The sequence below is a fragment of the Atractosteus spatula genome, chromosome 21 (assembly GCF_055471065.1).
Source record: "Atractosteus spatula isolate fAtrSpa1 chromosome 21, fAtrSpa1.hap1, whole genome shotgun sequence".
NCBI lineage: Eukaryota > Metazoa > Chordata > Actinopteri > Semionotiformes > Lepisosteidae > Atractosteus > Atractosteus spatula.
The window spans coordinates 17762271-17789223 of record NC_142726.1 but is presented as its reverse complement, the minus strand read 5'-3'; the positions used below and the strand labels follow the sequence as shown (position 1 = coordinate 17789223).

The 26953-nt window shown below is 39.9% G+C and overlaps 1 protein-coding gene across 7 annotated transcripts in view; it reads left to right on the top strand.

Moving 5' to 3' along the window:
- The window catches only part of plekhg4 (pleckstrin homology and RhoGEF domain containing G4), a 69213-nt gene that overhangs the window by 19929 nt on the left and 22331 nt on the right, over nt 1-26953 (top strand). For 4 of the 7 annotated variants that reach the window (XM_088938993.1, XM_088938992.1, XM_088938990.1 and 1 more), the window contains exons 2-11: nt 4638-4835; nt 7818-10182; nt 13385-13603; nt 14195-14318; nt 14474-14567; nt 17971-18057; nt 19551-19667; nt 20022-20120; nt 21899-22047; nt 26616-26754. In XM_088938993.1, coding sequence (XP_088795119.1) covers nt 8055-10182; nt 13385-13603; nt 14195-14318; nt 14474-14567; nt 17971-18057; nt 19551-19667; nt 20022-20120; nt 21899-22047; nt 26616-26754 — 3156 coding nt within the window. In that variant the 5' untranslated portion in view covers nt 4638-4835; nt 7818-8054. The remainder of the gene's footprint in view (nt 1-4637; nt 4836-7817; nt 10183-13384; nt 13604-14194; nt 14319-14473; nt 14568-17970; nt 18058-19550; nt 19668-20021; nt 20121-21898; nt 22048-26615; nt 26755-26953) is intronic. The other 3 variants (XM_088938994.1, XM_088938989.1, XM_088938995.1) reach the window with 2 other exon arrangements.

Here is a 26953-nt window from a genome sequence, read left to right as displayed (position 1 = left end):
AGCTTTTCTAAATGTCTCTGCAGAACAGAAAGATCGTATGTATTGCATAGGATACTAGAATTGCATCTGGTGTTATATGAGTTCTCATAACTGCTGCTTCTGCTCTTTCCTGATGTTTTGATTTGTCTAACGTTCTCAGGGCCTTTATGCTGTTAATATAAAAGGTCTGAGTGTTTTTAAGAAAAAATAACATTGGTTTCTGCAGGAATGATGCTCCATTAGTCTTAGTTTTAGAAGGAAGAATGTCCTTGACTTTCCTTTTGTTAATCTCTTCTGAGAGTGTGTAATGATAGCATTCCAGGACTGCTGCAGACATGGTGGTCCCATTGTCTCAGGGTGGCACCTCTCTGACACCTCTCCACTTGCAGATGACTGTACAAAGCTGCTGCTGTAAGTGTGGCATCCTGCAAAAATATAAGACAAAAGAGGCCTGGAAGGAAAAGAAGAGAAGGATTTCTGGCCAATATCACCCACCTCCCTGTCTTCAGTGTCAAACCCCTGAGGAATGCACACAAGTGCCAGGAGCTGATTCTTTCTGGAAGTGTACAACATAAAAGGCTGTCAACATTTTTGCATAATTTCTGTGTATTAAAAGGAAACCTTAGACAATATATACAACTATGACATTGTATGAGCAATGAATGTTTTATTCATGACTAAGAATATATTATGTAATTAACCTTTTGTTTTGATATCCCATGTAATGAGAGTGTGTTTTTATATCCATTCACTATGGAGCAAACAAATTTCAAAAAGTAGATGTTCTAATATATTTCTTTTTTTGGTGAATAATAAACTTTATTAATATTATTATTATTTTTTTTCATTACAGAGATTTCTTTGGTCTGTGTGAAAATAATTTAAGCTTTCCATTGTGCAGAGTTATTTCAGTTCCAGAATCTTGGATGTAATATTTGGTACAATAGTTAGTCTCTGCAGAGTTGTTGGCCGGTGTTGTTTTTTTATTCTTCTGAAATGGATTTGCCACATAACAGGGTACATTTATAAGTCAGACTGCTTATTCTGGCAAGAGAAAGCTACATGTTATGGTGTGGTCTTCCAAAATCACTATTTATTATCGGTTGCAGACTGGGATGATTGTAACAACGGAAACCTGGTGGTGCAGTTGATTAGAAGCTGAATTGCTGAAAGCAGTAAATCTGTATAGCTGTGCAGGAAAGGCTTCTGAGGAGAGCACTTCAGAGCTCATTTTTATCAACTGCATTTGCACAAGCTCCTAACTGTGCTAACTTTACTGATGACTCACTGATGACTGGTTTGTTTGAAGCTAGCTTCCCTCACCCCCTTCTCACCCAAAAAGGGTGGAGATGGATTTTTCCATTCCATTTACCCCCTGCCCCTACACTATGACACTTGCGCAGGGGCATCTTACTGTTTGCAGAACAAAGATAATTGCATATCTGTCTCTTTTGCACACTTGCTGTTTTGCCAGCTGATTTCCTTTTCACTTCGTTTACCATTCCATGGGATTAATTTTGGAGGGCAGCAGCAGATGAGTGGATGCTGTGAATGGCTGCAGCCTTTCTTGATGGTGAACTGCAGAAACTGTTGGCTACTGGTTTAGTAAGACACAGTGTGTTTATCACCCAGCTAAACAAGAGTGGCAGGTTGTGCGAGTGTGGGGCTTCCCTGGCACAGATACTCGGCCAGATCAGTCGTGAAGCTGTGCAGGCAGACAGCAGTGGGCTGCTGTCACTGACCTCTCTCCGCCCCCATCCCCCTTGTCTGTCCCAATGGAGTGTGCACACAGTACAGACCTTCTGCACCAGTTCCCTGACTGCAAAGTCTAGACCTATCCAGAACAGTAAATAATGGGTTTTTGAGCTTACTGAACAACCACAAAAGACTTTTTCCCTTTTGAAAGGAAATGGAAAACAGTGGTTGAATTCAAGGAGGTTTTATAGCTGCCTGTTTACGAGAGTTATACTTCAAGTACAGTATAAGCCTTCCTCAGTACGTTATAGTACATATTTTAATTTAAAGAGACTTTAGGAATGTTACATATGAAAGAAGGCAATTCTAACCCATCTGACTCACTTGGATTGATCAATTAATGGCTAATCAATGGGTATTATTTACTTGTTTCTTGAAAGAAGCCAGGATCACCTTCAAAATCATGGATGCTATTTCTCCTTTGTTTTCATGTTTGTTGTCTGGTTCATGTTTCACTGTTAATTATGAAGCCTTTAACTTTAATGTCTCTGAGAATTCTGAGAATTTTGCATTTCATAATGAGATCCCCACATAGTCTTTAATCAAAAGAGTCAGATCCTTTAGACTGCCAGTGTAGGATATTCCCTAGGATACTTCTGTCTGAGATGTTCCACTCTTGTGCTAGGTGTGGCTTGTCAGCCACTTTCCCTGCAGCTGCAGCACAGTGTGCGTGGACAGTTGTCTTCTGGATAGTATTAGAAGTGGCTGGAAAGTGGTAGTTTTTGTTCAGTCCTTCTCCATGTCTAGACTCTGCTGCCATAGCCCTTGAGTGTCCAGATTCAGGTTTTCATTTTCTTTACCAAGCACATTCTTTTATGCTTGGTCCCTGTAGGATTCAATTGGAATAGCTTGCACAGTCCTCGCATGGATTGTAAAGACAATTTGAACAGGTGTTTTCTGGTACAGTAAAGCCATGGCTTGGTTTTGGCACTGCAGTTTTGAAGTGCAGACAGCACTGAAAGATCAGCCTGAGCTCTGACTGGCATTCTGAGAGGAGTATGCTGTGATCTCTCAGATTGCATCTTGATTAGGGTATCTTTTCCTCCTCTATTTAAGTGTTCTTTTCTTGGTGTAAATTCTGTATAGGGATTTTTTTCTTGTATTAATGTTACAGTATGTCAATAATGTTTTGGGTGCCATTCCCCGGGGAAGCCTGTATTGATTCTTTGTTCTTTTAAGTGGAAGCTGGAAAGCAGGATTAGTCCGCTAATGTAATAGCATTACTGTGGTTTAAAGCTGCTCTGATAAATTAAGTTTAATTAAGTGTTTTTCTTGTGTTTTACACATGGGCTGTTCCTGGAAAACCAAACTGTTTTTGGGAGAACCTTCGGTAGCTAGTGTATGAAAGTTTGTTTCAGGTCAGTTAAAGAGCAGTGTTATCCGGTAAATAAGCCTGGTGCAGCTTTTTTATTGGCGCTACTCGGAATTGTTACAGAGCTGATATTAGACGTAATAAGAACGTTGGCGACATGTTTCTCCAATTCAAGCTCCTGTCAAAGAGCACTTCAAAATGTGAATAAGTCCCCTGGGGTTAGTGGACAGCTCCTAGAAAATCGCTGTTGTTTTTTCAGTCACTGCAGTGATGTTTTTTTTCAGTCACTGCACCAAATGTTTTGATTTTGTCTTAAACATGTACATTGGTTTAAAAATCAAATCAGATAAAGTAAATGATTGTTTTTCTTTCCCTACACCTGGGTGTAAACAGGTGCACAGCTCAGGTATAAACCATGCATTAGGGTCCCTGTACTTGTCTGCACACAGGCAAGGGCAGAGTTGCCAGAGGGAGTAGAGTACAGATGGTTGCAAGCAGAGCTCAGGCAGGGTATTACCACTGATGCTTCCAACCATTTGCGTGTGTTGGAACAGGTCATCCAAGCTTAAAACCCCAGCTGTGTTAAAAAATAAAGCTGTTGGATTATTTTGCTTTGCTTTTTTTGGGACCTGGACCAAATATTGATTTTTTTCCTATTAAATGTCTAAAATTACAATTAGGTTTAAAGCAGTAGAGGCTGGGGGAAGGGTTTTCAACTTAAAAAGATAAAGAGTGATTGAGGAGTCTCTGAAGAAATTTGTTTAATAAGCATGCTTTTACAGGCCTTTCTGAGCCCTTCAGTGTACATTGTAAAGCATATAGAATAGTTATTTCCAGTTTTATTTCTTCTTCCTGAAATGCAGCACCAGTAATCATCAATCAGCAGGCTTTAACAGATATTTCTCATGGATGAAAGGTGGTTATTATATTATGGTTTCAGTTTAAATGTAGTTTATCAGAATACAAGGCATTCAAGTTTTCAATTCAAATACATATTTGTTTCACAATGGAGAAAGTCTTGTGGTAGAAGAGTGTGCTGAAAAATAATGTGGAATACATTTTTGTTCATTCCAGTATTATTTTAGCTGACATGCTGTTCTGTGCCTCTCTTCCTTTAGTGCTGTGCATTATAAAACAGTGACACAAGAGTTAGAGCAATCTGTGCAGCTGAACCTGTCATTCAGTTACTAGAGTATCCCGTGGGAACTGATATTCAGCACAGAGAGTAGCCCCACGACACACAGTCTAGTCAGTCTAGTGTATAGAGTGTGTGAGGCGAGCCGGCAGCCAGTTCCTGCCTTCCTTTATGAGTCAGACCACAGCTAATATCTTTAACAGACTCTGGCCTCAGGTTTCCTCTGATCCTGCAAGAATCACGTTTCGAGACGGGGCCTGATTTTAACAGTGCGCTCAAATGTTACACCTTATTAAGATCAGTTAAATAAAAGGAGTTTATCTATCAAGTGTTTTTTTTAAAGCTTTCCCACTGGAAAGGACACCTGTAGTGAGCAGTCAAGCCCGACATTTCTCTTGCATTCCCAGACAGTACAGAGTGTGATTTCTGTGTTTGTGTTTCTCCTGGTCTGTGCAGGATTCTGAGTCCTTGGACAGCTGTATCCAGAATACCCTCGCTGCTCTGTACCCGCCATTTGAGGCCACTGCGGCCACGGTGCTGTGCCAGGTCTTTGATGTGGTGGAGAAGACATACCGTGGTGACGGCCTACGCTACCTCATTGACTTCCTGGTGCCAGCCAAGCACATTCTTCAGTGCATCCAGCAGGATTCCTGTGTGAGTACTCACGCTCCTAACTAAACTAAAGCCTGCAGAAAACTGTATAAGACACCAAGTGTGCTGAGATGTCTAACATTATTATCAGCGCTGACTCCAAAGTTTAGTGTAGTACATTTCTTATAGTTCCTCGCAAGGCAGGCTACACCCTAGATGGGACACCAGTCCATCACAGGGTACAGACACATATACTCACACACGGTGGCAATTTTCCTAGTATCCAATTAACCGACCAGTGTGAGTTTGGGGTGTGGGAGAAAACCCACTTGAACACAGGGAGAACATAGAAACTCTGTGCAAATAGGATGTTTGCTACGAGACAGCAATGCTAACCACTGCGTCGCCGTGCTGCCCTACTTTATTTGTACCGTGCGTTTTTCTTTACTTGTCTCAAGTTTGTATTGTGTTTTATTCTATGAATCCTTTGCCATGCTTTTAATTTCATTGTACTCCCTTTTCATTGTAGTATGGTATGTTTTAACTGTGTCAGCAGTTTTGTTATTGTTATTTAGGAGCAAGGCTCTGCATTGGTGTTGACTAGATGTCTTGATAATGACATCTTTAGTTGCTGTGGCTCTTGGTTCCACTACAGTGTCATAGTGTTCCTGCTCCATTCAGGGTGTTGCAGTCTTGACACTGTGGCAGAATAACATGGCAGTTGTTAGGTTTGCTCGAATCTAGTCTGTTACTGTATATTACCGAACCCTTGGTATATTTCTGATTGCGTTCATCCAAAGCCAAGGCCTACTATTTGCCATGGTGATGGACTGTATCCTTAGGATTTCAGGCAAAGGATTTGCCAGGACTTTAATATCCCCACTGCTGCTGTCCTCAGCTGTCTTTTCATTCAGCTTGAGGACAATAGCAGCTTTTACATCTTACAGTATCTGCCTATCGTTTGCTTACGGCACTGATGTAGGTTTTTTCCAATATGTACTTTTCAGGCATGAAGGCCTAAAGTAAATTGATAGGATTATGTAATTAAAAGGCTGAAACATGATCAGATGCCAGTGTTCAAGCTTCAGCCAGCTGTACAATAAACCCATTGCTCATAAACCCATCCTTTCAAGTGTGCAAGAGCACCATTTTAACAGTCAGAAAAGGCCTTTTAAATGTGTATTAAAATTTATATTTTTTCTGTTCTGTGACTTATCTATTCAGGGATTACTTTTGAATAATAATATGTTTCCCTCTGGAATTATTTCAAATAGTTTGCTGATAAACCTCTTAAAATATTTTGAATACAATATTAAATAGGTTTGATATGTGTTGTGCATTATTATGCATTTTTGCAACAGTCGGTGATAGCTGAAGCATAATGAATTATAATTAGTCCTGGACTGTGACTTTCTAAGTGAAAGGAAATGGTCAGACCCTTTTGGACCTTTCAGTGGCATCTGCCTGTCTTGACTTTTTCTCTGCAGGTAATCTGACAAGGGTGCTATTGTGTAGCATGCAAGAGACCATCCAGGGCTGTCTGAAATGCAAAGAAATTAGTTTCCTACTAATCCTTTGTGTTGGTTATGAATTGATAAACCTAAGTACGTCTCTTGAATATGAAATGTATCGAGTCTTAGTGAAAAGCTAATATCCTAGGAGTTGTGAGAGGGTGATTGATAGAGGAGACAAGTGACCCAGGTCATACTGACATGCAGGAAGAGCATTTCCAGCTCTCAACCCTTTGAGTTAAAATAAAAAGGAACAGAAACTGAAAACAGGTCTGTTACAGTAGTGGGAGCAGTGTGAATTACTGTTCCCTCCGAGTCTCGCAGGTTCTGGAAATAGTCAGTGTTTTGGTTTAGTTGATGTGTAACCTTCCCGGAAACAATTTGATACTTGCTCACAGTTCTTCTCTGTTGCTTTGTGCACTGAGCCTGTAAAGGGTTTGAGTTTCAGAGTTGGTTTGTTTTAGAAAAACAACCCATCTCTAACGTGGGATTCCCACTCTGGCTCTGGGTTTAATCACAGGTTTTCCTTTAATCAGGGTGCATTTGAAAACAGTAGCCAAGAATATTGGAAGAAAATGTCTTTCATCCATCCACATACCCTCAAGTCCTCAGACTTTTTTCTCTGTTTAATAATAATAATAATAACAATAATATTGTTGTTGTTATTATTATTGCACATTAAGTTAACCAAAATTAGTCAACCCTTCCTTAAGCTAATTCTTCTGATGTTAGCCCTGGTCTTTACAGGGCACTGTTAAGCTCTCCCTGTGCATTGTGAGTCTGGCCAAGGAGGCTGAATCCAGAGAGGGCTCAGTGTCAGAGGCACAAAGGAGGCCTTGCTCCTGCTGGAGGAATCGCAGGACTCGTTCTGAGTCTGAAACTTAGTCTTTTCACATTATGGGCATATCGGAAGTAACAGCTAAAAAGAATGCTGTTTGTTGTTATAGATAATGCCAAGCAAACTATTTATTCAAAACACGTCTATTTTCTAGTTAATAAGCCAGTTTTTCATCTCAGGTGAATAAAGTTGCCTGCCGCTGCAAGTTCCCATGTGTGCAAATCAGGCTTTCCTAAAGCACTGCACTCTTCTAATCTCTTAACCCTAAACTGGAGACTGTCCCAGAATCTTTTCTCTGTGTGGCTCTGTGTTAGCCCTTAATTAAACCTCCTAATCCTTTTCTCATTACAGCATGGAGTGTTTTGCAAGATGAATGTAAATGATATCTGTGGAAAATCAACCATAGCCTGTCCAGCACTAAGATAACATTTAAGTATTTATATTGTATTTTTAGATCTCTCACCTTCCTTGTTTCATGGAGAAGAAGAGCCAATTCTTTAGGTTTTCATTGTTTGTTTTACACTTCTGTGTATTAAATTATTTTCAAATTAGTCTTTAACTGGAGAAAAAGATTGACAAATCTAGGAAGCTTATATACTAAATGCTTAACATTTTGTGAGTGTGTGAAAGCATTGAGAGCTATCGTACTGATGGTCTGTTCAATAATAACCTGTAATTTTTCCTTTTCCTTTGTAGTTTCAGTATTGTGGATTTCTCTTCCGTCATGAAGGCTGGCCTTTGTGCATCCATGAAAGGATTATAATTCAGCTGGCCTCACTAGACTGGCGTGCCCTGAGGCCAGGAGACTTCTACCTGCAGGTGGTGCCATACCTTAAGCAGACTCCACGCATTGTGCTGAAGTGCTTGGCCAGAGACAGGCATAATGTGGAGGAGCTGGAGGTGCCAGAGATAACCTACACTTCCATCTTCACTATGGACTGGCTAGATTCCATTAACAGGGAGCGGATGGGAACAAACTTGGAACATTGTCTCTTGTCTACAGATAACAACATATTCCGGGTTCCCTGGGAGGACGTGGTCCATCCGGAGTTCATCAGCAAACCAAAAATGATTGACGATGGTCTGGCCAGGCTAGTGAGCGAGGGGACTGAATGGAAGGCTTCACAGGAGAGCCAGTCCTCTGGGAAAGGCCCAAACCCCTCAGTCAGCACTAACAAGATGCACAGAGGAGAGGAGAGTAAAGAACAGGAGGCCAAGCTCCAAACCCAGTCTTTGCCATCACACAGGGAAGAAGTCAGCTGGCAGAAGGTTACTGACAGTGTGTCAGAGGAATCAGATCAGGATCTGGAGGGGGAATACGTGGAGCTAGCAGACATTCCTCTCCCTAGGTTTTTTCCACAAAAAGGATCACTGACTGAGTCCATAAGCTTGAATTATAAAAACCAAAATAAAATGAGGTCTAACAGGCATTTGGAAGCCAAAATGTCTGAGCCACACGTTAAAAGCAGCACTTGCTCTCAGACCATGGTTTGTATCAGCCTCATAGAGGAGAACCTAAGCATGGCTGCCAAACCTAGTTCCTCTTCAAAAGACTATCCTGTAATCTTAACATCCCCTCCGGCAGAGGTTGTGAGTAATTCACTGGCATCAAAGGACAGTACTTCAAAAAATGTGGAAGGTACAACCCTGGATATTATCGCTGATGAGCCTGAATGTGGTAGATTAGATCCCACCACAGCTTCAGGTTCTGATGTAGTGAGCTGTAGCTCAGGTTTAGATAAAGAACTCCTTGGTGTCACTGGTGCCTGTGGCATTCATTCGGAGGGCCTTGCAATTCCTACAGATTTCAGGGAGCCAGAGTTCAGTTATGACAGCGACACTGATGTCTTACAAAAGTGCAGAGAGGTTCAAGAAGGAGAAGAGGAGGTTGTTATTGAGGGCACCAGTAGTAATCCATTAAGCTCAGTAGGTAGGACACTCAATTCTGGTGACACTACTGACAGGGTCAGCAGTGGGCATGATGGGGAGGTGACAGATTCAGAACTTGCATCTGTCACTAAAGGTTCCAAACGGCAGTCAAGCACGCAAAGGCAGGACAGTGGGGGTCTGTGTGAGGAGGTAGTGTCTGATAATCCTGCCCCCTCACACACTTCTAACGCAGAGCTTCAGAACATGACAGCATTGTGTGAAAACGCTAATCCCCCATTCATTGCTGACACTGCCCTGTCTTCTGAGAGGGCTGTGGGCGATCAATTGCAAAGCAGAACAAATGAATCGGAATTGGGTGCCACCAAGTTGAAAAGTAATTCTGTGCAGCAGGTAGAACTTAGATCTGCCGAAGAGCTAGAAGGAAGTGCAGCTGTAGAGCAGGGTCAGGTTTCATTCAACCAGGAGATCAAGCAACAGGCAGTAAGTATGGACATAGCTTGCACTAGCTTACAGTGTGTAGAATATGAAGGTAAGGAAGAGAAAGTGACTGAAGAGTTGTTGGTGGATGCTGAGGAGACAGGGCTTAGAAAGACTATGCACAGAGAATCATTGGAAACCACGTTCCAGCATTCCGGAACATCCCTGGAAAAGTGCATCTCACCTGCCAGCACAGGTGACGCACCACATGCAAACTGCAATGGGGAGAGAGGGAGCTTGTTCCAGGGTGTGAGTAGCAAGGAGGATTTGGATAAATTAGAAACAGAGCCGAAAGGCAGCAGGGAGGAAAGTGATGACGGGAATGTGGAATGCAAAGCAGAAAGCCGACAAATCCTCTTTAATAACAGTGCTCTTGGTACCGAGTCAGGAGGATCACAAAGCACTGCGCTCCTGACGAGCCAGGACTGTTCTGCTGGATTGAACACAGAGCGTCAGGATGAGGGCTCCAGCGCTGATGTGTCTAATAAGGCAGTTTGGGAGGATGGCCATTCACTACCTGCCAGAGTAAAGGAGCAGAGGCGGGAGGAGGAAACAAGCATGGGTGAGACAGGGTCCTCGGAGAGGCGTGCCCAGCAGATAGAAAAACAAAGGAACGGGCCTGAAATGACTTTGAACGTAATTACAAGTTCTGTAGATGGAGATCAAGAAACGTCAATGGAATCCCCTGAAAAAGGTAGCTCTTTCAATTTACAAAAAATTAACAGTTATTGCTTCATTCCTTTAAGTCTTCAGTTTTTCCACTTTTTCATCTCCCACATCCATTCTTCAGTGATACACTTTCTAATTATTTTTTTTATCTTTCTTAATGACAAATCCTACTGCCAAGTCAGACAGAAGCTATTTCTTGGCAGTAACACAAATCATTCTTTTCAAATTCCTTAAGCATCCTGTTTTTAGAAAAGATCTTGTGAAGTTTTGATTGATTTCCAATTAAATGCTCTCCTTCTGTCTTCACCCACCTCCTCCTGTCCTCCATTGTCCTCCGTGAGTTTGTTTTGTTTCTGTAACTTCGCACTGCCATATAAAAATTACCTAAATGGCTTTGACTAGATTTATGTCTGTAAAGAATGCTTCAGATGAGTTTATGTAAATATATTTGCTGCACTGAAAGATGTTTAAATTGAAACTTTGGTGTCTTCAAATAATTTGTTTTTGTTCGGAGTATTCAAATGTATCTGGGTGTTACAGTAGCCAGCAGCAATGTCTAGTACCTTAATAATAATACTTGTTATTCCAGCTCATACCTGTAATTAATGCAAAATAGAATCCTTTTATTTGTTTGTCAGCCTCGGACCTTTGAAAATCAACTTAAGATCCCTTAAAGACCTTTCCACTCTGTTGATATTCATCATTTCCTGCATTAAAATAGTTGGTTTCGTGATCTCATAATTTATGGTTACATTGCCAACTCCTTTAGTTTATGGTATCACTTCAAATTTTTTAATTGTTCTAAATTTTGGGGGTTGCTTGGTATTTTTTACTTCCTCTCAGTGTTGCAGTGCTCTTAACAGTTTTTCCAGTGCCTTATTCAGTAAGATTAGTGTGGGGCATCAAGAACACATTTGGAAAGGCAAAATTTCTTGAATAAGATATTATTAAATTATTCCACTGAGGCTGCTGTGCTCGGGAAACAGGCCAGTGGTTAAGTTCTTGACAGATGTAGGCCTACATTATTCATCTTGACAAGGTGTTCTACATAAAGAATTTCACAGAGGAAGATCCTGTAACAGCTCTGAGTAAACAGTGAATTGATGCAAAAAAGAAGAAAATGGGCTGAAGACAGAAGCATTGTGCTGTTTTCTTCCCCTTTAGAGGTGTCTTCAAAAGGTGTAGATTGATGAGACTGTATAGGAATGGTGTAATTTAATAGCAGAGGTGTGTAAAGGTGACTTGCAGTGTGTATCAGTGGACCAGAACTGCGTGAGGCTTCACTGAGGCCAATACCAGGGTGGGCTGCTTTTCAAATGCCTAAGAGATAACTGACTCTCCATCCAAGTGGGTGGTTGGCTACCTGTATGTAGAACAAAAACAAATTTCAAAAGGCAGGCATTTACAAAGATGGTTGAAATACTGTAGGTAAGATGTGTCCTGTGTCTTAACTAATGTTTAGTTTTGCAGGCAAAGTCTTCTATGATCATTGCATTTTTTAGAATCACATAAGCAAAAATATATTGTAATTTCTGGGAAACTTTTAGTAATTAAAATAATCACGTTACATAGGTTTTCAGCTTCAGGTTCAGAATTATTTCTTTGAAATTAAAAATTGGGAAACATTGCTACATGCTAAACATGTTTTTAACATTTTTTTCCATTTGTGACTGAGAACATTATTGAGTCATTATTTATTACGTAAAGGTTTCTAGGAGTCTAGAATAAGACATCCAGTCATGTTGACAAAACTGATAACTGGAAATGGCAGTATGAGATCCTCATTTGTTATCTGCTATCTGGGCTCCTCCTGATTGTCACCTTTCTTACTGTATATGCTTACTGCATATTGTGGTTCAGCACATTTTCTGCTTTTCATTGTTTGAACATTTTGACAGAATATACTCTAAGGTGAAATTGATTTGCTCCATGAGTGTTAAAAGCAGTTGTAAGTAATAAAAGAAGTGAGTGCTGACTTGTTGGACAAGAAGAAAATGCCCTTGACTTTACTGGATTAGTCAAAGCATGAAAGTGAAGTAGTTCTCAGTCTTATGCACCAAACAGTTAAATAATATTGCTAGAAATGTACAATATATATATATCATCAGTCACACACAGCCAGAACACACCACTGAATTTGGAAAGCCTGCATCTGGTAATCAGATTAATTTATATTGATTCTCTGCAGTCCACAGTTGTTCCTAATAGCAGCACAGCGTAACTGACCTGAGATGGCCAGGAGACTTGATAGTGTTCTTCCTGAACAAGGTGGAGGGCTGTCTTTGCTGATCTGGCTTTCCAGCTGTTGACTAGCAGGAAGTGTATCAGCTGGGTTCAGAGATTTAATAGACATGACTGAAATAACTTTCTGTACGGCATTGCACATTTTGTGGGGCTAAAGGCACAGTTTGGAGCTCAGCAGCAGTGGAACACTCTATAAAACAAGGATTTGGAGGCATGGAGAGTCAGTAATGGGAGGATTTATTTTCTCAAACTGTGCTTTAAATAGTACACTCTGTGTTCACTTGACAGATTGAGATGCAGTAGTAAAGCAAGGAGTTGAGCAGGAATTAAATGCAGCTACAGATAAAAGGCTTTGTTGCGCTGTTGTGTGTGTTTACCTCTTCTGGCTAAGCAGAAAGGGCCATGCACCAAGAAAATTCCCCTTTTAATTAATATTCACATTCATTTTTCCTTGTTTTCTGTCACCAGTCTTGTTTAGTCATATTGGATTTCATATGACCATCAGTTATAAGATGTATTTGTCCTGAAATAACTTGTTTTACAACTTTCTGTCAACATATTTAATAGCAGCTTGGATTAATTTCTAATGGAGAGTGTTGTGCCATCAAATAGTATTTAAGAAGTTCTGTTCCAAATCCATACCTTTTTTCAAGACCGTGAACTTCTTTCGTGGTTTGAGTAGGCAGCAGTCTTGGGTACAGTATGAAGACATGCTCCCTGTAGGAGAGATGCGCAGCAGAAATCTCTTTGCACTCACAGCCTTGCTTTGCTGGCCGCATTGCCATGGTGCTGGCAAGGACGGCAGTTATTTACAAACTTGTGAAAGTGGTTTGTGTTTTATGTGCCCTTTTTTGAAAGTCTAAAGATTTGAAAATATGAAGTATTGGAGAATTATATTAAGTGATTTACTAAACCATTGTAGTGGCTTCTGCTCTACAGCTCCCTGGTTGTGTGTGTTAATCTATTTGTGTCTCTGCCCACAGGAGACTGTCTGGAAAGGGAGAGGACAGTGCCAGGCAGAGAGGGGTCTTTGTTTTTACGAAACCTGGACTGTCCAGTGTCAGGCAAGGATGAAGGGGCAGCAGTGAAGCAGCAGGAACCTCTGTCTTTCTCAGCAGCCTCCTCCAAACTCAAGCATGTTCCTTCTCGGGCCCATGACATCAATGCAGATGTGCTATGCTCTGGAGTGCTGTGCTTACCTGGTGTGTAGAATGCATCTCTCACAAGATGGAGGAATGGGGTGTGAGAGTGCAGCTTCTCCCTCTGTCATTGGAATATGATCTTTTGAGTGATGATAAAGAGAATGCATATGTCTCTCAGCTAGTTGTGTGTAATTCTTTCAGTCTGCCAAAACCACTTAAAAGCAGAATTTAATTTCTTTTTGCTAGTTTGGGTTTTAAAATATCATTCTTTATCTTTCTGTAACAGTGAAGAACCAAGTAAACTTCTAAATTGTAGGTCATTTCAAAAACCTTAATTTGTACCTGTGTAAATGTATCAATATTATTAATTTAGGAAATGATATCCCATGACATTGTAAGTAAATATTCTGCATTTCTACAAAAAAGCTTTTCCTTGCAGCATTTTATTGTTATAATAAATGTCAATTTGTCAAAAGATGCCAATTTTCCTGCTATAGCCTCATACTTGCTTTTTAATAGAGGAATAGAAAAGAACAATTCCTATGGAATTATTTTAAAAAAAAGCTTTTTTAAAGGTGTGTGGTGTTCATTGAGCTAGGTTCCCTTCCTTCTCTCCACTTTCATGTCTTTCCTTATGTTTTCATATTATAGGTACCAGAGATAAAAGTGGACGTGCAGTAGTGACTGTGACAACAAGACATACAATTTGGTTAAACCCAAACTGCAACAGCACTGAACTTGTTCGGATTCTGGCATATTTCTACTCCATTCTCAGGTACTCCAATACAGACTCTAATAATATAGTATGTTAGTGTAATATACTTAGCACCAGACCTCTTGAAGGAAAGGGCATGAATGGTTAGATGTGTCAGAGATGTTCTGTGTGCCTGTGTGGGTGATACTGTTGTCACTGTGTTGATGTTTTAACAGAAAAGAGGTGCGTTCCCTTGGCCTGACCGTGCTGGTGGATGCTCGTAGATGCTCACCTGTACCTGCACTCTTCAAGGCCTTTAACGTCCTACAGGTACAATTTTTTTTCTGTGTGGAGAGACAGAGCATCCCATCTTAAAAGCCACCTTTGCACCCACCTACATTTCACTCCAAAACTGAAGTGATTTTTCAGTTAATGTTTTGTATTTTTGTTTATGAGTATCTGCATACCCCAGCTTATGGAGTATGAGGTTTCCTAGCTGGGGCCTGGTTGTGTGTTAAGTATTTGTGTTTCGCGGTGAATATGAAATGTTTACAATTCAGTGAAAGTTAACAGCAGGGACACAAGGCTGCTGCTCTGTCTAGGCTGCATGCTTAGGGCTTGGTGCTGGGTGTGATGAATGGGCTCCACCCCCTGCTCTGAAAGACCTAGTTTATTATTCCTGTCTGTTTATTCTGCTGCCAGTTTAGCTTGGAGATTGATTTAAAGCCCTGGCTCGGACCACAGAGCCTTGCGTGCCAGCTGTATTTGACAAATTAAATGCAGAGATAATTAAAAAAGGCCCTCTGTAAATGCGAGAAAGTCAAATTCAAAAGTAGCTTGTGGCACATCACTAATGGAAGGAGACATTAAGTTTTTATTACATGAATGTGTTCTACTGCAGGGATGAACAGCCTTATATTATATGGCTAACAAAACTTTTCAAATTCACAACAGTGATGGGGAAATAGAAAATCATATTGTACTTTTCTGTTTTCTTTCAGGTGATGATATTGAAATTCATTTCTGTATTTGCAATCGTGTGAGATTTTCTTTGGGGGGGGAAGCACAATCAAAATACGTTTCTGATATCTTCAATATGTAATTGCATTTAGTTCAGACAAGACTATCAGATGTGTACATAGGAATAAGTACAGTACTACAGGGTTTAGTGAGATAAAGCCTAGCCTGCATTTCATTGTTGACATACAGGTCTATATCAGCTGTTGATAACTTTCTATTTGGGTCAATAGGGTTTTAGATTGTACTCAATATGAGACTTGAGAAATTATATCTAATCTGAGCTGTGTTTGCAAACTAGATATAGCTTGGTTCATGTCACTTATTTTCATTACCAAAACTCATAGGTGTACAGATGGTGCAGTGACCCTTACAGCACTAGGATCAGTTGTGACAATAGTAGTGGAGTCACTGTGAATAAATAATGTAATGAATCAGAATGAGAGCAACTACTCACTGTCTTGAGAGAAGGCAGAATTGGGGAAGTTTGCATCTTCTCACCATGCCCGTGATCCAGCTCTGTGGTTCTTTGCAGTGTGTTTCCATCTATCCTCACGAGGACAAATACCTAACACTTGAGCAGTGGCTTTTGTACAGTGGGTCCTGCACATGCTATTGTCTTTGTGGTGGCATGAAACACTCAAATTTAACAACATAATTTATTATTACATCATGAGAATAATTTATGCAGTATGTGATGCCTTATTTTACCATGGTGGGGCTGAGATCCAACAATACACTTCCTCCTAAAAATGTGGACTTGATATTCAGATGTTATGTGCAAACATGTTGACTGGGTAATCAGAATGTTTTGTGTCCAGGTTTCCTTGGAAATCAGTCCTGTTGTATAGATAAACTTAATTCTTGTTTTTCTGTAAAATATCAAGTCACTAACTTCAACATTTCAAGAATAGGAACGCTGTCTTGATAACTACCTTTATAGAGCTTCATGCAGTTTAATATACTTTGGCTAAAACAAAATTGTGTAACACCCAAGGCGTCTCCTTGCCTGCATCTAGCCAAGTAATCTGGGGGCCTGCAGATACTGTTTAAAGTGTAGGTTTGACTGTTTGGGAAGAAAATAAAAACAGTCCAGCCTGCAGCAGAATATGCTACAGGCAAAACTGCAAGGGTTTTCACAGTGGGCTGCGATGGCCCTTGCAGTTGTCTGTTGTTTTTACAGTACCTTACAGAAGCCTTACTTTTGTTGTCTTCACAATGTAGCTGTTAATTTTAAGATCTCCATGTTTTAAGTAAGTTTTATTATGACGAAACCTGTGTTCTTGAAAAACACAAGCTACACTCTGTTATTATGGTGTTAATAAGGCAAATAAAAATAATTATTAATAAGGCTTTCTTCATCAAGGCTGGGTGTCCCAGTGTTATCAGTGTTATGACTGTGAAGTAAACGTTGTCCTTAATTGTTTGCACTGACAAATGTTTCATGAATGACACAGAGATGTTTACACTTGAGCATTGCTGAACTGCATTCTTTCAGAATTAAACCTGATGTAGCCTTTACTTCTGTACCTAGACAGACTCTTTTTTCCTTACTTGATTAGTCTGTGTGCAGTGGGCTACCTTATTTACCTCACCACAAGACAAACTGTTTCATGGGGCTACGTTTTTATATATTTTTTGTTTGAATAGGACTACACTAAAAGGTGAAAAATATGCTTTTATGAAAATTATGATGAATTTAAGACTGTTATATGGTAATTTCTCAAATATAATTTTATGTGCTATACATATGTATTCAGTTAGGAATAAAATAAAAAAACAATAGAATTCAACCACCTAAAGAAAATGTGTTGTTTTAATTTAAATTGAAGACATATTGCCTTCGAGAAATTCAAACATTTTAATTATATAGAGTTATATATAATAACTGAGAACTGAGCAGGAGATACAGTATGTTCATAATTTAATGTATCAGTAATATGTAGTATGTGCTTTAATTTCTTAATAGATGTAAATTGTTTGCTATAAATTAGCTCTCCTCACCCCTTCTCTGTGAGGTTGGCGCAGGAAGTCTAATCCCTGCTCACAGGCAGTGTCTCTCAGGATAGAATGGCAGGACACCTGACAGGGCTAATGGGATTGTTCCCCCCAGAGGAAACAGGTCAGATTGCACATTCTTTTGTCTGTCAGTCCCAAGAAGGCTGCTGTTTCAGTTGTCATTTCTCATGGTGCTTGAACAAAGACGTGCAGCATGCAAGGGGTTCTGGATACAGAGCTTTATCTCTGCACCATGACATCGTTTGCCATGAACTTCTTAGACGACTAAGGCATCCTAGCGAAATAATAGGCCTCTGTAGTAAATGCAGTTCAGCATTGGTCTTACATGCATCAAAGAGTTAGACCGTGCTCCTTAGAGCACAGTTCATGCTAGCAGCCTTTTGAGTGACATTGAAACCCTATGATAGCAAAACAACAGTATACTGTAGTTTGGTGAGCAGACGTAATACAGTTGTGTTTAAGCCAACTTGGAAATTGATATTACAGTATATCTCAGTGTGAAGCTGTGAGCAAGTTTAAATCTTGTTTTTTGGGAATGGAGGTGTGAACCTGAGGTAGGCCACTTTTCAGTATTTCCACATAGCACAGATGACTAAAGGTTCAAATGATAATGAACCCCTGAAAAGCAAGCTTATGTATTTTGTGTGAAAAATAGAAGAATGCATTTTCTTAACTTTTTCTTCCTACTCTTTGATAGGAAGCTGTTCCCAACTGTATTCACACTGTACTGCTGCTGGCTGATAGAGACCTCACCTTTCGTATGGAGAAACCCTCTGCTATGCAGGTAATTCAGTTCTTTAAAGAACTTATATCTTTGCCTCAAGCAGGCTCCTTTGTAGTTGTACATTTTTATAAACTTTTAATAGACCATTTAAGAAGGTTCTTTTAAATTGTGTAAATTAGAAATGTCCAAAGCATCAGAAAGGCAGCATTCAATAGCAGTATCATTACAGTACATTAGGGAGTTAACACAATCATCATGACTTTTGTATAGAACAGGGATGGGCTGTCCTGGTCCTGGAGACCTGCTGTGTCTGCAGGTTTGCAGGTCTCTGATGAAGTACCAGACCCTTATGAGCTGGGTGACATAGTTAACATTTTACCATTAAGCAACTAATATATTTATGTAATTAATAGCTGAGCTGAAACAATAACCTATGAACACATACTTTAATCTTTAAAAGGTATCAGAAATAAAGGGTTATTCACTCCCCGGAGTTGAAAATATTGTGAAGGGACCTCCTGTATCCAGCAGCTGTCCAGCACCTCCTTGCTAACGTGCAGCACAAGCAATCGGGTCTCCTGATTCAGCTCTGAACTGGGAAGCAATCTTCAGTATTAAACACCTGCCTTCCTAGAGAAGAACAAAAGCTTTTGTACTGCTTTTTCTGTTTGTTGCTTTTATAATTGTTTATTAGTCTTAAACTTTATTTAACTATAAATGCAGTGAAAAAGTAAGAAGCTTTAGAAGAATGTCTAAAGATGTAGACAAACTGGAAACAGATTGTGAGCAACATTGTTTTCAGCTCTGACAGTTATTCTGTCAACTTTAAAACCCACTTAAACCCTCCACCTGCTACTCAAGATATTTCCAGATATAGTACATGTAGTTTGCATTTGGTAGCATTATAAAACAACTAGTTGTTGATAGAATTCACAAAATTTTGGTGTAACTAATTTTTATTTTTTTGTTGCTTACTTGTTTTGTCGTTGCTATCATTGGGGATAATAGTACTGATATTTAGTATATTGTTTTCGGCAGCTGTGTGGAGCAGTGGTTAAGGCTCTGGAATTGTAACTGGAAGGTTACGGGCTTAAATCCCAGGTGATAAAACTGCTGTTATACCCTTGAGCAGTGTACTTCAGATGGCTTCTGTAAAATTCGCAGCGGTATAAACTTATGAAAGTCATAAGTGTGATCATCATCTGAATGAAAATGTTGCCCTTTAGGTTAAAGGTATAATACATATTAAGTGATAACTTACAGCTAAGACATCATGCGTTGCCTATAGGGGCACCTCTCTCTTTCAGTCACTGTATTCTTTCATTTTCATAGAAAAATAAGCTTTGGAAAGAACATAGAAGTGATCTGTTTTAAGGAAGATACCATTATAGGGAAGTGTTCTTTGCAGGTTTGCACAGTGCTGTGGGGGCAGGTGTGAACTGACCCCTTGTGCTGGGATCTGTGCAGGCAGGGCTCCATGTTGGTGTGGCCAAGATGATGTTACCTGGAACATGTGTAAGCACTGTTAACCCAATCCTTTTTCTGCCTTGCAGTTTGAACTCCTCACTTCACTCAAGTCTCTTCACAAGCATATCGACAGCACACAGCTGCCACAGGAGTTTGACGGCAGCTTTCCTTTCTGCCATAGCAACTGGGTCAGCTTCCGAAAAGTAAGCAAACTCTGTGTATATACTGTATAGCTTTTTTGTTATTAGTATTATTACGAGTAGCTCTAGTGCTGGCTCCAAAAAGAATTGACTAGGGGATGCTAAGCATGTGAGGAGGAGAACCATAGTTATTTCTGAAGCCGCTAATATAGCTGACGAATCATGTGAGTTTTTAAGCGTTTCATGAGAAAGAATACAGGTTGTCACAGGGACAAGCAGTTTGCAAGATTGATTTTTTAAGTGGAGTGACTGAATGGCATATGAATGAGAGAATGGCACAACAGACAGTGTGACAGACTGAGGCTATGCTTTCTTTCTGTGACTTTCCTCTGACATGGCTTACCTTACCTTTTGCAGAGAGTGGAGCAATTGGCTCAGAACTGCAGGGATGCAGCTTGCTTCCTGCAAGGGACCATTGCCAGCCTGCAGTCCAGCTCACTGCCCACCGTGGCAGAGGTGGGAATGCCTTTCAATGTGTTGTCAAAGGCTATACTTCCCTCCACTTTAGCCCAAGGTTCTAGTTCACCTGGGCCTTTGGGTCACTGTCCTTCTTTTCCATACCAGCATGCTGCCTTGTTCCTATCGTTTCCTGTGTATCATTTCAGTGACTTTCCAGCCACTGCTGTTCTGCTTCCTGTTCAGTGACTGCTTCTACCACCTTGGAAATTAACCCTAAAGACACTTTCAGTAAACAAATCTGATTATCGGCATGAGCACCACATTTAGCAATTTTATGAAGTTGTTTTTATAAGACTCCCTTGATAAGGACATCTGCTAAGTAAATTAAAAGCGCTTAAGAACATCGGTATGGTTACAAGTGAGAGGAGGCCATTTGGCCAGTCTAGCCACTTTGGTACTTAGTACCTTATTAATCCAGTGAATATATCACATCTGTTTATTGAAGGAAGCCATGTTATTGGCATTACAACACGGTAAGAGTAGCTTATTGTATAGTACTATAACCTTTTGCATAAATAATTATGTTTTAAATGGACATCCACATAGTGATGACCAATTGATGCAGTTTAACAAAATTCTGAATTGTTTAATCTATTGCTCTGTATTGCACATGCAACAAAATGCTTAAGATGACCTTTAAATGCCAGTGGGTTTTCTGATAAGTGGGACTTGACTCAGTGTGGGTCACTGAGAAACATGAAGACCTGGTGTAATCCCTGGTAAACCGAGCATTAACAGGGGAGCCTTGTCAGAATCCCTGAGGGTATACGTATCTTCCTCTGCCAATCTTTGTAATAATGGGGGTAGACAAACAGCATGTGATGTTGGTGTCATGGGAAATGATTGTTGATGGGGTATTGATTTCTCTTATTGCTTTAACTGCAAGGATAAGTGCTAGCCAAGCCCTTTTCCAAATTGGAGAATGTTCAGTACAGGTGGACACATCATTGACACAAAGCAATTTTTTTTTCCCTGGGATTTATCTCCCTCCCCAGCATTTCCTGCCCTTGATCACAGCCTAGTGCTATCAGTTAGGGATCAGAAGGCCCTGATTGTAACCACAGCCTGGTGGCGTCAATGGCAAACTCAGAGGAAAATCAGAAGGTTACAATTTCAACCCATTGTTCGTTTGTCTGCAAGTAGCTCATTGATCCAAATGGTTTATCTAGATGTTTCCTCAACGTTTCTAGGGAACCGGCTTCAATAACAGGATTTTGCTCCTTGTCTAAGACAACAACCATCCTTTATGTAAAATAAATGACTAAAGCTCTCAGTCCTACAGTAAATTTACATTATTTTAAGCTTTAAGTTATTCCATTGTGTTCTTGTGTCAGTGATGATGATTAAATATCCCTGTGGGTTGACTTTGACAGTACCTTACAGAATTTTGAAAATTTATATAAAATCCAATTTTGATCTTCTCTGCTCAGGACTGAAGATAGTAAGCAAGATGTAAGCAAGGTCTGACAAGTGTGTTTGTGTAACTTTTTTTGCTTCTGAACTGTCAAAAACATTTAGACCACTCTTGTCTAGACTTCAGCTTAATGATGTTTGGGATGTATCAAGCAGTAAAGGAAATGTAACTACCCGTATATTAAACAACTTGAATTTATATCTTCCATTGATTAACACATTTTAAGAAAGTCTTTTTAGAGCTCATATGACTGAAATTAAATTGATATTATGTTTCTTTTAATTAGTCTAAATTTATTTCTTAACTCTGAAAGTATCTGTGCCGCGGTGGTTTCAGTAGGCTGCTGTGTCTCGGCCTGCAGGAGGCGCCAGCCCTGCTTGACAGGTACCGCAGCCTGATGAGGTCGGTGCTGGAGGACTGCCGGCTGGTGCGGCTACAGCTGGAGGGCGGGGCGACACTGTCGCGGCTGAGGAAGGAGGAGTCCAGCGTCAGTCTGACCGAAGATTACAGGTATGTCGAGGTCCTTCAGGAGAGCTCCTGAATTCATTCTCCACTTAGCTGCTCTCAGAATGTGCCTAATCTTTACTTTTCACAGTAGTGTTTCACAGTAGCTGTGTGGAGAAAACAGTCCTTGGTGACATGCAGCTCTGGTAACATAACATCACTTTATTAGCCCTATACATTTTCTTGCATTAGGAATTCATCTTTTCGCATACCCCAGCTTGTGCTCTCCATGAGACACAGACACACAGAAAGGGAGAGAAGCTTGGGGTCAGAGTGCAGGGTACAGCGCCCCTGGAGCAGTTGGGGTTAAGGGCCTTGCTCAGGGGCCCAACAAAGTAGGATTCCTCTGCCGGCTGCGGGATTTGAACCGGCAACATTCCAGTGACAGAAGCAGATCCTTAGCCACAGAGCCACTGCACCGGCCCAAGGGGCACTACATTTATATTACAGATATTGAGCTGTTTTGTAGACATACTCAGGTTGCAGTTGTGTGTTAGATCACTAGCCACTAGGTTTTCTTACACACCTCAGATTTGTAAGGAAATAGTCCTCTAATTAAAATTCCCAGTGATATAAACTTATATAAACTCTTACACAGTCATATTATTCATCCTTTCATAGTCCATGCTCTGATAAACTTTTTGGCACAGTATAGTTCCAAGTACTTTTAAAAGGCAAATGGGAACTGTGACAGTATATGTATCATTCAATGTCCCAACTGTGTAATTACGAATAATTCACTCCCTGTGAGTTCAGATTCACTGAAGTAAAGAAATGTACAATGATGAATTTGACATAGTAGCTGGTAGTACATATTCCTAGTAGGAGTCTTACAGGATTGCAGGCATGGGTGTGCCTGTGTCTTAAGGAACTATAGAAATGTTTAGAAATGTATTTTCTGTGAGTGCTGTAGTTATATCAGGGTTTTCTTTTTTATATAGATGATTTACATTCCCCTTTTGTGCAGCAGACTTCCTGAGGAGCCCCACCTCTCACCTTCTTTGTGTTTAAACTGGCATCCCTGCAAGGCTTTGTACTGTATGTTACTAGTAAAATGCTTTATCTTTCTGGAGTCTGGCTGAAGTCTGTCAACATGTTTTTTTCTTTTGCACAAGGACGAGCAGTTCCATTCTTAAGTGATGACAGAACTCTGTTTTTGTCAAAACTTTTTTTGGCTCTCCCCTGTGTTTGGGGTGGCACAGGGGAGCTCTTCTGAAATGTTAGACTCTTGTCATGCAAGACCAGCTCTTTTTTTGAGAAGTTGTAGCCAGGGACTAATGCTTGGCTGGAAGATTCAACTTGAGTTACTTGGGGTACCCCAAAATCGATAATTGTATAATTGTTGTCCCTGACAAGATTACTTTTCTGTCCTGTCCTGTTAATTCATTCCTGTGAAAGTATCTGTCAGAAAGGCAGAGCAGCAGCCCAATTTTTAAACATTACAGGATTTTTGAAGCAGTTTGATCAGGATAATAATCCAGTAGGAATCATATACATTTTATTTTTCAGTTCATTCACTCACTGTCCTTCTTGTTTTCTAGTTGCACTAACTAGCAGAAGGTGGAGGAATATGGCACAAGATCAGTGTGAAAGGATTTGTATTTCTGCTTCATACCAAGATACTTTTTATTGAGCTGTTTCCTACACTAATTATTAGAGTTGTATTTGTTTTTGCAAATAGAATGAGGTGAGGATTAGCCCTGTTACAAAGAAAGAGATTAAATAAGAATGAGTCATAGTCTAAAAAATGTGAGTCATTTTCCAGTACAGAAATGTCTGACTGCATCTTGCAGTCATCACTTTATGATAAAATATTGAGATTTTCTGCCTTGCCTTTACAGCACAACTATTGAACAACAACAGTTGTTTTCTGAATGGTCACAAAGTTAGTCTATGAGTGTTTCTTTTTTCAATGTAAATATTTCCTCAGTAGCATTTTTAACAAGTTCAGCTTCAAGTGTGTATCTCCTGTTTGCCTAGTACTGGAATGCCTATGAAACGTGAGTCTGCACATGTAGCCCAGTGTGTTTTTGGGGTGTGAACCATGACTAATTGGTTAATCATGAAAGGGTGTAGGCTGCCAGGGAAACACATTGTTTCAGTGCACAATAAGGCTATTCAGTTTTTATCACTTCATCATAATACCAACTGAATACACAGAGAAACCTGGAACTGGAGAAAAATCACAACATGAAGTCACTGCAGTCATTGCCTCCAAACCTCCCAGGTGTAACATTACTGTTTCTTTTACACAATATTTTAGTACATCGTTTTTCTGGTGCATAAGATGCATTCTTATTGTTCTGTTATTTAGTAGTTTACGGGTTATAGGTCTCAGGTCCCTTCATTTGAATATTGATAATCTTTACTGCTTCAAAACTTTAGATTCCTAGGTTTTCCATGAACTTATTTTTACATTTTAAATGTTCTTCCTTAAGCATATGATTTGAAGACTTTAAAATCACTCAGAAAATGAGTCTGAGTATTTTGCTGCAGACGGGCACAGGCCACTTTCCTCCATGTGCTCTGGGCATGGTCTTCAGACCAGTGGGCCCGTCTCCCTGACAAATAGATTGAGTCTGACACTCTCCTCGTGAGTGATTAGAGTAGATGTGAACAGCGGTTATGACAAAACACAGTCCTGAAACAGTCTGGTTATGTTTTTGTCTTTAAACTCATGAATTTATTTGTCCATTAAATGGACTGAACAGAGGAAAAGGAGAGAAAACAGTTTTGATATAAGCATGGTTAAAGATAAAAAATATTAGAAATTCTTAATAGCACAAACTGTGGACAAAGCTCCTATTTTTTAAAAAAAATGTCCTGCTACTGTGCACTAATTTGCATAATAATTGAGTAGAATGTGCTTAGCATCAATAGACTGTTGTTTTCTGGACCCATAAGCTGTTGCCAGGGTACAACTTGACTAAAACAGTACTTATGAAATTGTAATAATTTATATGTACAAAAGAATTTTTATTTTCTTCTTTTGAAGAATGAGTGTTTATTATTATGGATACATTCATTGAGTTCTGCATTATGCATAACTCTGAAGCTTCCAGTAGCTTCTGATAACAAGAACAGCTTAACTGCTGAACATACTTTCATTGGTAAATGTCTATGACGGCAAAACAGAGTCACATTTTCTTGCACAGAAATTTAAGAAATGTTAGAAATCATTACAGACTTTTCTAAAAGTTGGCTTTGGGATATAATTTTAAAGTAAAATAATGTGTAAAGCACTTTGAGATTATGGTAGAATTTAAAGCTGCATGGAAAAGGATTTTACTACCTATGAAAAAGCCGGTTGTGTAAAAATAGAAAAGCATGCAGCAAAAAAAACTGGAATACTGCCACAATGCTGTGCAGATTTACAATGGAAAACTTAAAAAACTGAAGTTATTTAAATTTAATGAAATAAAAATGAATATGTTCCTTTGTTTATGAGCCACAAAGAGAAATATGTTTCTGTGAGATGGTAAAAGCACAGAACAATGAATACCTACTGACAATCTGAAAAGCACAGTGTTTAACTTATCCTATAGCCACAAATCCAGTCAGTTTCTGGTGTGTCTGTGGACAGCAGGGGGCACATGGTGTCCAGTATGAGCTGACAGCCTGTGAGTAGCCTGTACACTGGAAATCAAGAACACATTTACTGTTTCTGGACCTCTCATGCTCACACAGGCACCATGGTGTTGGTTTATAGACTTCCAGTGTGGAACGCAAGTACTGTGGTGTTGGTTTATGGATTTTGCCATGCTACGGTTTTTGAAGAGTTCATAATGATATACGATGCATCTTTTGGAGGTCAGCTATGAAATAATTTCAAAGTATTAATCACTCTAATTAAACGGCGCTAGCAGATCCTTTTACAGTGTACCATTTTATAATTGTTTTATTTTATAGTGCAGTATTGTATTTATTTTGATAATTTCTTGCTGGTACTGCAGCCATACCAGCCTTTCAAGAAAAACGGAGAGAGCTTCACTTGTATTGCATTTTGTGGTGCATGTTAGCTAGATCTCAGTACTTCCTCTGCCGGAGCCATTAAAGAGCTTCTAAGAAAAATCCCCTTTCTAGGAGTTTGTATTCAGTAGTGACTTTTCACAAAACGACACATTCTCTCCTGCACCCAGTCGCCTTGCAGCCCCACTGCAGTTCTGCATGGGACACTGCAAGTTGACTGTGTGCCGGCACTGGCGCATGCCCGTGTGAGTCTGGGACAGCCAGGCAGGGAGAGGGCACTGCCTCTCTCTGCAGACTGTAGCCCTTTGCACATTTATAATCACATTCTCCCTGTCACACTGCACACTGCGTGTTGGTGTTCACCTCCTATCAGACAAAGGTACATCCTATGTCATATCAGGAATGTGGTAAGTACTGTACAGCATAACATTAGCTGCCTTGCTTACTGTTACCTGTTCTTTCAGACTTTATTAATTTGTTAATTAGTCTTCAGCTAATAAATAACTAGACTTTGGTTATCATTATCCAAGTTCTCGTAAATATTTTATGAATATTTAGTGCGACTTGCCTGGAGTTACTTACAGAGGGTGCCCTGTGTGTTACAGAAATGCCATCGAGACTGTGATTGGTCTCTATAACAAAGTGGATGAGCTCGTGCATCAGCTGGTCATGCTTTCCAACAAACGCACTCAGGAGCTGGAGTTCATCATGGAGTTCCGGATGCTGGAGAAGGGCTTCGATGAGGTGTGGGGCTTCTCTTTCAGTCAGCCCAAGTCAAATTGTCGTAAAATTCATTTTAGTTTTATACATAATGTTTCCAAATATTTTTTTTTTATTTTTAATCAATGGTTGTATCTGTTGAAAAGAATAAAGTATAGGTGATCAGTAATCAGGGTTGAGAAAGTGACTTTCTAAAAGTTATCCATTACAGTTTCAAGTTCTT